A 10,554-nucleotide genomic window follows, 5' to 3' on the forward strand; every position below is an offset into this window, starting at 1 on the left:
ATATAAATAAAATTTTACTTTACTTTTACGTTATATTTGAGCATGTTTGATTGTTATCATCTTTTAACAAACAGCAGTTATTTATTTGTTTTTATCAATACCTATCGCTTTGTACTATAACCGTGTAATAACGTTGGCGTATAACATTGGCGACTATTTTTCGAGGTATAGGATGTTAACGTCAGGCCGGTGTTTACAGTAATTAACGTTTCGACAGTTCCATCGATAGCCTGAATGCAGCACATGATTCAGGGTGTTGTATCCATAGTCTGCAGCACAGTGGCGCTGGCTCACCCCTCCCGCGGTGGAATTCTGTCCTCCACCCCCAACACCAACCCACAGCAACCTGATACCGGAGACGAGCGGTCCAGACAAGCCTGCAAACGAGGCGTTCCCAGCCGCCCTGTTCAGAACGAGAGATATCCATCTCCTCCCGCCGCCATCTGTCAGCGCCGGAGGAGTAGTCGCGGTGTACCGCACACCAGAAAAGCTCAGTATAGGCGCCACTGATTTATGAATTTTGTTTTCTTCTGCAAGGAAGCGCGAGAAATGAGACGGGACAGAGAAGTAACTGGCTTGAAATTAAGCTAGCGTCGGTTAGCAGTCAGCTTGCGACCTATCCGGGCTAAGTGGCTAATCTTTAAATGCCGAATTTATAGCTGTAAGTGTCGACGACTGGACATTTTTATAAAGGGTTAAAGCTGAGAATGGTTTGAAATCTAGACGAAAGAACTGAGTGCCTGATTTTTCGTGGTATTTACCCTCTTTGCCTAAGTTTTGTAGTACCAGACAGTAACCCCTGGCAGCTAGCATGTTAGCTAGCAGATATGGACGTTCCTCGCTGGCTAGTTGTGGATGGCAGATCCGCCAAACAAGTTAGCCGCTCGGCTCGTCTGTCCAGGCTGTGCTGGGGTTGGAAACGGGACTAACTTAACTTTCATTTGCACTTAACGATCGTGAACAAATCACCGACCCCAACCTAACAGCGTTACTTTTTTGCACAATTGCTGTATTATTCCATGTCCGTGAGAGTAGTTCAAGTTATGACGTGAGGGAGAGGGTCTGAAAACAAAGTGGGAACTACAGAAGAAGTAAAAAGAAAACTCGGTGGACCTCTAACTACGAGACCAAAGTCAGTCAAGACTGTCATGGCTGTGGGCCGAATCACGATAAAGTCGCTGGCTGAATTTGGAATTTGCTTGGCGATTTTCCTGACTTCAGTGGCTGGTGAGTGTGTTACTGGTAAATTGATTTTTGGTTTGAGAGAAAATGTGCTCCTCATTAATATTTAATGCTTTCCTGTTGGTTCCTGCTTCTTTCTATACCTTCGCCATGGTGCAGATGTTTGAATATAAAACGATTTTCGTTTTTTGTTAATTGTATTTATTTATTTGTGTGTGTGTGTGTGTGTGTGTGTGTGTGTGTGTTTGTTTTGGCTGTGGTTAAAAAAAAATCCGAAAGACATTTGTTGCTCCCTGTGTTTGTGTGCGTCTGCCTCATCTGTTTGTTTTTTCTTCTCCCGCATCTTGTCTGGTTAGGTCTTTTCTGGAGTCTTCTATATCACTCATATCATTGAATGTAATAAAACATCATAGATATCTTCTCTTAAACACAGCAGCAAATTCACCCCTTGCTTATTTTAATCATTGGGTGTACAAAAGTGCTTAGAAAAACACTGCCAAACATACTGCAGCCATTGTCTGCCAAGTTGTGCCCCCTGTTCAAGACTTTGGGCTGAAGCCAGGCTTCTGTGAGACCTTGAGTGTGATAAGATAGTAGCAGAGCTGCACAGAGATAGTGGAGCAGTGTATGCAGGGAAAGGAGGAGAGAAGAGGGAGCAGGTGGAATGTGTGGGAAGGTATTTTAAAAGATGGGTGCTTTAGGTGAAGTTCAAGATTGTGCTCAGGCTCTGGCACCATGTTTGAAAATAGGGGGGTTTGTGTTGCCTGGTTTGCCCATCCCAGTGCGTGGGTGTGAATGTGTGTGCTTCTTAATAATGTATTATTATTTCTGTGAGTGTGTGTTATTGCCTAGGCTCCTCCATCCATTCATAGACAGGTTATTATCAGAAACCCACATTTAAAACTGCTGTTGCATAGGAAAGTATAAGAATGCATTTAGCAAAATTGGAATACACTGTGTGACTGTGTTCATATTTTAAAGCTGCCTGCGGATGGTGCCCTATTTGCATTTAGATGTGTATTTAACAGACAAGGTGGTTTTATAACATGACATTGAAGTCTGCTTTTTTAACCTATTGTGAGACCTATTGACTCGGGTTTGTACCTATCTAGTGGAGAAAAAGCATGATTCAATAGACAAACATTTCTTGAAGAGAGAGCCTTTCAGGTTGTGGCTAAAATCATTTACAGAGGTGCTTTAAAAAAAAAAGACAAACAAAAAGCAAAATGTAAATTGTGGTGATGTCATTTGATATTTAATTAATACTTTACCTTCATGAGTGTGGCTTACTTGCGCCGACTGTCAGAAGATTGACATATTACTTCAGTAATCAACACAAGGGCAATTAATTGACGCTTATGTGTGTATGTGTGGTGTAAACAACCAATAAATCCAAATCGTTGGACTGTGCAAAATTAATTAGGACAGCAGTCAGAGAGAAAGAAGACAAACTGCTTGCTCTCTATGCTGTTGCTTTATGAATGCAAAGCAGACACATCCCGGTGCACCGATCTTGAGGTCATCCTTGGAACGATAAAGATGAGAAGCAGCACAGGGCTGTAAATCTGGCAGAAGTGTTAGTCATCTCTCTGACTAAACGTCTTGCTTTTTTTTTTGCTTTTTTTTTTTTTTTTCTTCCTCCTCCCGTTGTCCCCTTTTCATGACTTTTCTGTTACCTCTGTTCATTTCTGAATTCCCTCTGCTGCCATGTGTTTAACCTGTTTGCAGCTTGGCCTGGGTCGTCCTTTCGCTGACTGTCCATGGTGACTCGTCAGTATGTGGATGTGGGTGTAGGTGTATGCCTGCTGCTCCAATATGTCATGTAGAAACCGTTTCAAACATGGCAGAAACTTGCACACCATACCTGCAGTGCGACCACAGGCTTTCTTTGTAACAGGGCTTTTATTTACAGAGAATTCTTTCCAAGTAAGGCCTAAGTTGTAGCATATTCATGCTGAAAACCTGTGTGACAATTTAAAAATATAAATTTTTTTCACCACAGCCAAAAACTTAGTCTTCTACCAGGTAAGCTGGAGATTTGGGGGTCCAAAGAGGATTATAGTAGCACCAATATACTATAGAATAAAAGGCCTGCTCATTTGCTCCGCTTGCCCAAACCTAAAGACATTGTCTCGAGGGCCCCATACTGTGGCGTTGACAGACCTACTGTTCCCTAGCCTGGTCGCCCCTCTCTAGCCTTGCAAGTCCACGGCAGGTCTCTTGAATCTGTCAGCTTGGCCACATCAGTGGCTCAACAGAAAGTGAAGTTAGTGGCTCAAGATTACAGACTCCTGTTGGACTGTGGTGTGGTTGTTAGATGTGCGTCCTGGCCCACATTGTAGGCCATGGAATTCTTTTAGCCAGGTGTAAACTGCTGTGGATCCTTTGATTTGCTCATTCTTTTAAAATGCAAGTTTGGTTGGAAAACATGTAGAAGAGGATGGATCAGAATTATTTAAATATCACTCAATAAAATTTGAGGAATTTGTCTTGGTGGCAGAGAGGTGGCGAAGATGACACAGAGAGAACTTTCCCTGAGTTACAGGCTGCACCTATCAAATATTTTTAGGACAGTTAAATGTTCTCAAAAATAGTTTCTGCTTATCTTTTGTTCGTTGAAAGCTTTTTGGGAGAATTAGTAATCCAAATAGTGGCTTATTATGATGCACACTAATATAATCAAACCAAGCTTTAGGAATGATTTAACTGTCTTTACTCAGCTCAAGCTCAAATTACCAAGCTGTGTCCACTTTGGCCCTCACCCTACACTGCTGAGTGTGCATTAAGCTCTCAGGATGTGATGCCGTACATCCTGAGAAGCAGAAGGATAGTAAACAGGAGGACAGTCACTCATAAAATGCTAAAATATCAGCCACGTAGAAGCAGAAATAATATTTACATAACTGGAACAGTGCAAATTAGAAGCTTAGGCTGGAGAAAAGCACTGGCCTCACTTTGATTCCATGATATTTTGGATGGTCCTCGTCATTATTTTTTAAGATGTGATACTGACTGCAGATAGAAACAGACCAATGGATGCTGGAATGGGCAGGAGGTGGGAGGTCATTTGATCTCTAATACAGCCAGCGTTGTACTCTATTAGCTGAAAAAAATCAATGTGTCTCTCTTCCAGTACCACTGGTTTAAGTTCTGGGCGGAGGTAAAAGCAGCAAGAGATACAATAGAGCAGTGTTTAACATGCTTCCGATTTGGCAAAAAGGAGAAATTAGCGGATGCTTTAGAAAACAAAAGGTGCAACCTTGAGATGGTAACTCAGAGTGACAGCCTATGATTAGTACGAGGCATTTTCCTTGACCAGTGCAGACAATACATCTAGAGTGTGCAAAAAGTGTTGTTCAGTGTGTGGATTAACAGTTCTGCTTGGGTTCGTGCGAACTTACATGAACAGAAGGTTTAAAAAGAAGGCAATCTGTTAACTGCCACTTATGTGGAATTTGCTGCAAGTGTGTATCCTCCTCTTTGTAGGTTTTAAATCCTCAGACGTCAGTATTCCTCATGTCCACATTGACTTACAGTGATAGCTGCAACAGAATGAAGTGCAGTTATTATGTTCCTTAAAATTAACATTTGGTAGGAAGTTAGACCACAAATGGGCATTTAACAAAAGTAAGGGAAAAAAGCAGCAGAAATGAAGCAGGCCAGGTGATCAGATAAAGCACCTGATATTGGATTAATATTGGAATTCAGCTGGTAGTAATGTTTTAAAACCTGTATAAAATCTTGATTTTGTTCACCTTGACTTTTTTTAAATTTTTTATATGAAATATCACACTTTCCAAAGCATGGTTGCTGTATTATTGATGGCAGAGTTGAACAGTATTAATTAACCTGATGGATAATTGAAAAAATGTGATTACCTTAATTTTTTTAAGTCGAAAATTCAAAAGTATGAAACATTCTTTACATTTCCAACAAGCATTCAGCATTTTTGTGGGGTAAAAAGTTAATGAAGTTACCTGGCTGGGACTATAGACGAAGCCTGTCACATGATGGCTTAAGTGGTCGTAGTCATTCATGTGCACTGCCTCTTCTTACATGAAAACCCCCCCAGATAATACAAATGACAGCGATGGTATCATAACTTACCTTTATTTACTGTGAGATTGAGTGTTGTTTCCACTTCTTTATTATTTTTTTCGTCTTCCTTTATTTATTTTATTTTTTTCAACTAAAGAGTATGTCTTAAATATATTAGTTGAATTGTTTTCCAACTACTGTTATTGGGTATTATCTTGCTACCTTTAGCCCCTAGGATAACAAAGGACATTAGCTAGTCCTAAGCTATTAGTCACTTGATTTATAGCCAATTATTTGATTTGTAGAGATAGATTGTAGCATTGGCTGTGGTAGCAGGCCTCTTGATGACAACCTTAGCTTAGCCTAAGGATTCTCTAGAAGTGTGTTATTCAAACATTTTAGTTGTAAGTAGGACACTGGGAATGCTTGTCATCATAGAGGAGGATCAGTTATGCTGTTCCAACTTGAGTAGAGAGGAATCTAGTGTTTTACTTTACTGTGATACTTTCTTTGCTACTTACATTTGGAACATCTCTGCTAGCTACCCAGCGCTAACCAGAGACCACCTCTCTGCAAAACAGTGTTGATAGGAATAATTGATGCCGCTGGGAAAAACAAAAAAAACGTTTTGTAGTTTCTAAACTAGTTATCACAATACCATTTAGCTGGTACAGCACTGATGCAAATCACAGTAAAGGGCAACTCAGGAAACCAAGAACATATGCATATAACATTCTTTATCAGCCCTGAGTTCAAACCACTTTAAAATACAGTACCAAATATATTTCAAAATGGCAGAAAATATGACTGATTGTAGCTTAAACTAGCGATGACTGTCCGCTCTTTGCATGGTAGCAGCATAATAAATTAACTACCAGAGTCATTGGCTTCCATTCTTTCTGTGACCTAATTGTTTCAGATCTTTTTATTGAGCTGAGATTTTAGTTGTGCAGAACATTACAGCACGTGTTAAATCTTAGAGAACAGGTGAAAAATCCACCATATCAGACAGCCACAGTCCTCTGGTAGAGTGGGTGGATGTGTAGGGGAAATCAACCAGTCAAGCTATTATGTAGCCCGTCAAGCCTGTACTTGTTCATTTATTCAACGAGAAAATAATGGTGTTATAAACACAGGCTAAATTCAGACACAGCCTAAAATGAGAGCTTATCCATAAATCTGAGATTATCCTATACTCGCAAAATGATAATAAACACCTCTTCGGTCTAGTTCTCATCTGTGTTTTCATGAAATATTTGAGAAAGTTTTAAATATAGAAAGAGGGTGGGGGGTTGGGTTTTAGTATAAATGCATGGTGGTCTGTAACGAAGGCCTTTAAGCTTCGAGGGGCAGTACAAGCCACAGGATTAGCATAACTGTACCAGACCCAGACAGATACAGACTGAGTGGTGGTTTGGTTTTTTGTTTTTTTTTGGGGGGGGTGGGGGCAGTCCCTGAGGCAACAGATGGGACAGATTAAAGCCCACTCTCCTCACCCCACATCTCCAGCATCTTAAAACTCAGCCAGGGGACTTGAAAAATTGGGAGTGTCAGCAAATACCTTAAATTCCTGTCCATCGTACCTCAGCAGCAAGCATGCACCCAAATAACAATATAATTTAGAGACACTAGTGTTTTAATGGCTGTCGGCGTGCAACAGCTTGAGCTCTTGTGACACTGAAAACACCGTGCTCCTGGGCAAAGATAATGCCCCTCTGCATTTTCAGCATATTTGTGTTGTGTTGAGATGTGAAATGAAAACGTAAACACTAGAAGGAAATGAGTGTGTTTTAGTAGTACAGGTGTTGGAATATATTTGTTTGAGTCAGAATCAGCTCTGTTTAAAATTTCTATGTGCAGCATACTTTCAGCTCCACATAAAAAGCAAAGCAAGAGAGCACATCTCGCATCCTGGAGTAGACCGTGATCGCGTGCCAGCAGAGATGATGGTGTGTGCATGATGCACCAAGCACATTTCAGCCTTTAGTCAAAAAGCCCTGCTCTGTTTTTTTCCCTCCTTTCCTTTTCCACCCTGTGTCTCTAATCATGAATGTGTGGAGAAAAAACAGCCAACACATCCATGCACTGGGTGACTTTTAATCAAGTCTCAGACTGCCGTCTCTTGCATTGGTGCTATGGGCCTTGGCAGCACTGAGAGAGGGAGAGAGAGCCAGATTAGATCGCTGTTGTTTTTTTAGTAGGGGAAGGGGGTAGTCCACAGGAGTGGGAGGGTGCACTGAAGGCCAGCTGGGGGAGGTGGAGAGAGATTAGCAAATAACTGGGCCATGGGTAAACACTCAGCAGTGCCCGCCACCATCCAATGAAGAGGCACAGAGCAGTAAACTACTCTGAAGCCTTCTGATATGACTACCCCCTCTCTCCTCCCCTCTCTCCTCCTCTGTCCACTGGCCTTGCCTGCATACTCTGACCCACAGCACCCAGGTACAGAGCCTTCCATGACCAATCATAAATGGAGAAAGAAAAAACACAGAACCCAAGTCAAGTAGAGTTGCAGGCAATCCAATGAAAAGTGATTACTGGACTGTTCCCATGGCTCAGACTGCAAATGAGTAAAGCCTGGGTCACTTGGCTTCATTCCATGCTCCACTGTCTTCCTTCTCAGTCTACTTTTGTATATTGAGCTACTAAATTCAATAAATACATTTCAGACAATGAATGTCTTTTCCTGTAAAGATTTAGATGTGAATAGATGCTAAAGAAGTTGCCGTGTGACCCGTGTTCTCTGTTAATCTTGTGCACGCTTGTTATGTGCAGCCACACAAACAGAATGGAACTATTGAATGTGTTGCAGGTCAGTCAGTGTGGTATAATGATATTTTAGCCAAACAGGCAATCATGGGTTTAGATTGGGTGGGAGTGAAGGGATTGGGGACTGTGGGCACGTTGCTTGACAGGATGAGGGCTTTTATTTGTTTTTATACCTCAACGCTCTTGTAGATTAAGCTTTATGAAAAGGGTTCATGTCATGACTTTAAATACTAATAGAAGTATTACTAAATAATTTTTGTATGCACTACTATTTTTATTTTATTTCTACCAAACCAGGCATACAAGAGTGTTTAACTGTTTGTGGGTGTTGTCACAGGCTCTGCACTTCCTTCTGTTGTCCCTTTATGTTTCTCCTCTTTGTACTAGAGTTGTTCTGACTTCCACCATCTATACCAGTCTTATTGCTGAATTTGAGTGCTGACAAATGATAGAAAATGACAAAAGAAAAGATGATTGCTGATTAAATCTATACATGTTTAGCCTTCCGCCTTTTTAGAAGTGGCTATTAAATGATAAAAGGGAAAAGGCCAACGAAAATTATAAATGATAAATAAGAGGTTGAAAATACATCATCATATGCATATAGTGGACAGCAATCTTGTATTTATAAACAAAAGTGGTGTGATATATGAGTAAAAGACAGTGAAGAGGTGCAATAATAGCTGTTGTTTTCAAATTAAATTACGGTCAGAGGAGTCCCAGTGAGAAGCTGGGAGGTTCTCTGCTATCCATGTGTTCACAATACTGGGTATGGCATGACTACACAGCCCATACTAATCAGTTTTGTCAAAAGATTTCACAATGGTTATGTTTCAGTCATGCCGTACTCTCGAAAAGAAAGCCTGTAGCATAAAAATACACTGCTTAAACGTGGGTGACCTACGGTTTAATACTGTTTCTGAGCACATTCTTTGCAGGATGTGATGATGAAGCACTGGAGCTGCTGCCTTCCTCCTAACATGCTGCTCTCGGTACTTTCTGCTGCAACACGTGGATAAATTCAACGCTTCAAATAGCTACCAAAGTCAGTCGTGGGGGCTGTGCTGCAATTGAACAATCATGCTTGAAGTGGAGGTTTTGGCAAAAAGTTTGCTGACTCACCGTTGGAACAAATGTTGGGCAGGATCATTTCTTTTGCCATGAACAGTAGAACAGTCTTTTATAGAAGTTATTTTGAAGTGTTTTGTATTGATGATCCTCTCTAAAAAAGTATTTTAAATAGTATACCTGATTTCCAAGTTCTTGGTCAGAAAAAGTGTGTCTCTTTCAATATCAAAACACCTTGGAATTGCAAAATATTTTCAACAGGGAGAAAATGTAAGAAACGCACAAAAGCTCTATTCAGACACTGAGATTTCACCGACGTTATTCAATAAGAAAAAATGTGACTAGAGAGATCAGTTATTTTTCAAATCTTCAAAGTAAAGAAAAATGAAAACACAGCTGCATCAGAAGACTTTCTGTGCCCATTGTCAACCGTGCAGCATTTATTTGTCATATTTTAGCTTGGTGGAATAGAAACAATATGAAGCCGTATGTATGATAAGATGTTAGTGCGTGTACTATTTAGTAATCAGAATGCAACACCCTGCTAGAATTTTACTGGCTAACCCTGGCAGAGCCGTCAGCCATTTCCTCATGAAAATGAAAATTCTTCAACATAGTTATAACTGTGAGTTTGAACTCCTTTAACGCTTTACAAAGCATGCAACCCACAGAACAGAAGGCAGTGAGGAGCCCACAGGTTGAGGGTCGCCGAGGCCCACAGTAGACCAGGGTTGATAGCTTTATCAGATGATGGGAGCAGCGGAGGAGAGTTGGCTTCATGCCCAGCAGAGCTACCACTCCATCATGTCACCCTCTGCCCACACAAGCTAGCTTGACCTTGGGCTGAGCACAGCCACTTTCCTTTGTCCGCCCCTTTAAACAGTTTTCAGCCCCCCACACCCTCAGATGCAGGAAAGGGAGGAGCTGGGAGTAAAGGAAACTAAGTAGCATATTATGTCTCCCTTATCTGAAATTACCCACGGAAGCATCCTGTGCACACATTTCTTGCTGGCATAGCACACAGTTTTCCAGACATTCGCTGCACATGAAAAAAGGAGAACGGACACATTCTGACTTCTTACACAAAAATCAACAATATTACACTAGATTCAAGGTTTATTCTGATTTTATGTCATACGACCTATAAAATTGTTTCATTATTTAGGAACAAGGTTGGAACTTAACCATGCACACTGAGCTGCTTAAAGTCTGGTCTTCTAGACACTGCTGTTATTACTCATCTTTTTTATTGATGTTTTTTAATTGGTGCCATTTGGAACCCTTTGGCTCCAATCCTCACATACTCCTCTGTATGGGAATGTGTTATGTCCTTCAGGCTAGAGTTGAAATTGGTATTTGTATTAATCTTCTGCTTGAGAGAACCAGTTGTCTTTGTGGGAAGACTATACAGTGGGGCAAAAAAGTATTTAGTCAGCCACCGATTGTGCAAGTTCCCCCACTTAAAATGATGACAGAGGTCAGTAATTTGCACCAGAG

At 40.9% G+C, this 10,554-nt stretch overlaps 1 protein-coding gene across 1 annotated transcript in view; it reads left to right on the forward strand.

The window, feature by feature from the left end:
- The first annotated feature begins 304 nt into the window (after window positions 1–304).
- The window catches only part of LOC102303304 (bone morphogenetic protein receptor type-2), a 55,941-nt gene continuing 45,691 nt past the window's right edge, over window positions 305–10,554 (forward strand). The window contains exon 1 of the mRNA XM_005943373.3: window positions 305–1,227. Within this exon, the coding sequence (XP_005943435.1) occupies window positions 1,149–1,227 (79 nt within the window). The 5' untranslated portion in view covers window positions 305–1,148. The remainder of the gene's footprint in view (window positions 1,228–10,554) is intronic.

Source organism: Haplochromis burtoni, unplaced genomic scaffold (assembly GCF_018398535.1).
Source record: "Haplochromis burtoni strain Fernald_Lab_line unplaced genomic scaffold, NCSU_Asbu1 Contig_368, whole genome shotgun sequence".
In the NCBI taxonomy this organism is placed as follows: domain Eukaryota; kingdom Metazoa; phylum Chordata; class Actinopteri; order Cichliformes; family Cichlidae; genus Haplochromis; species Haplochromis burtoni.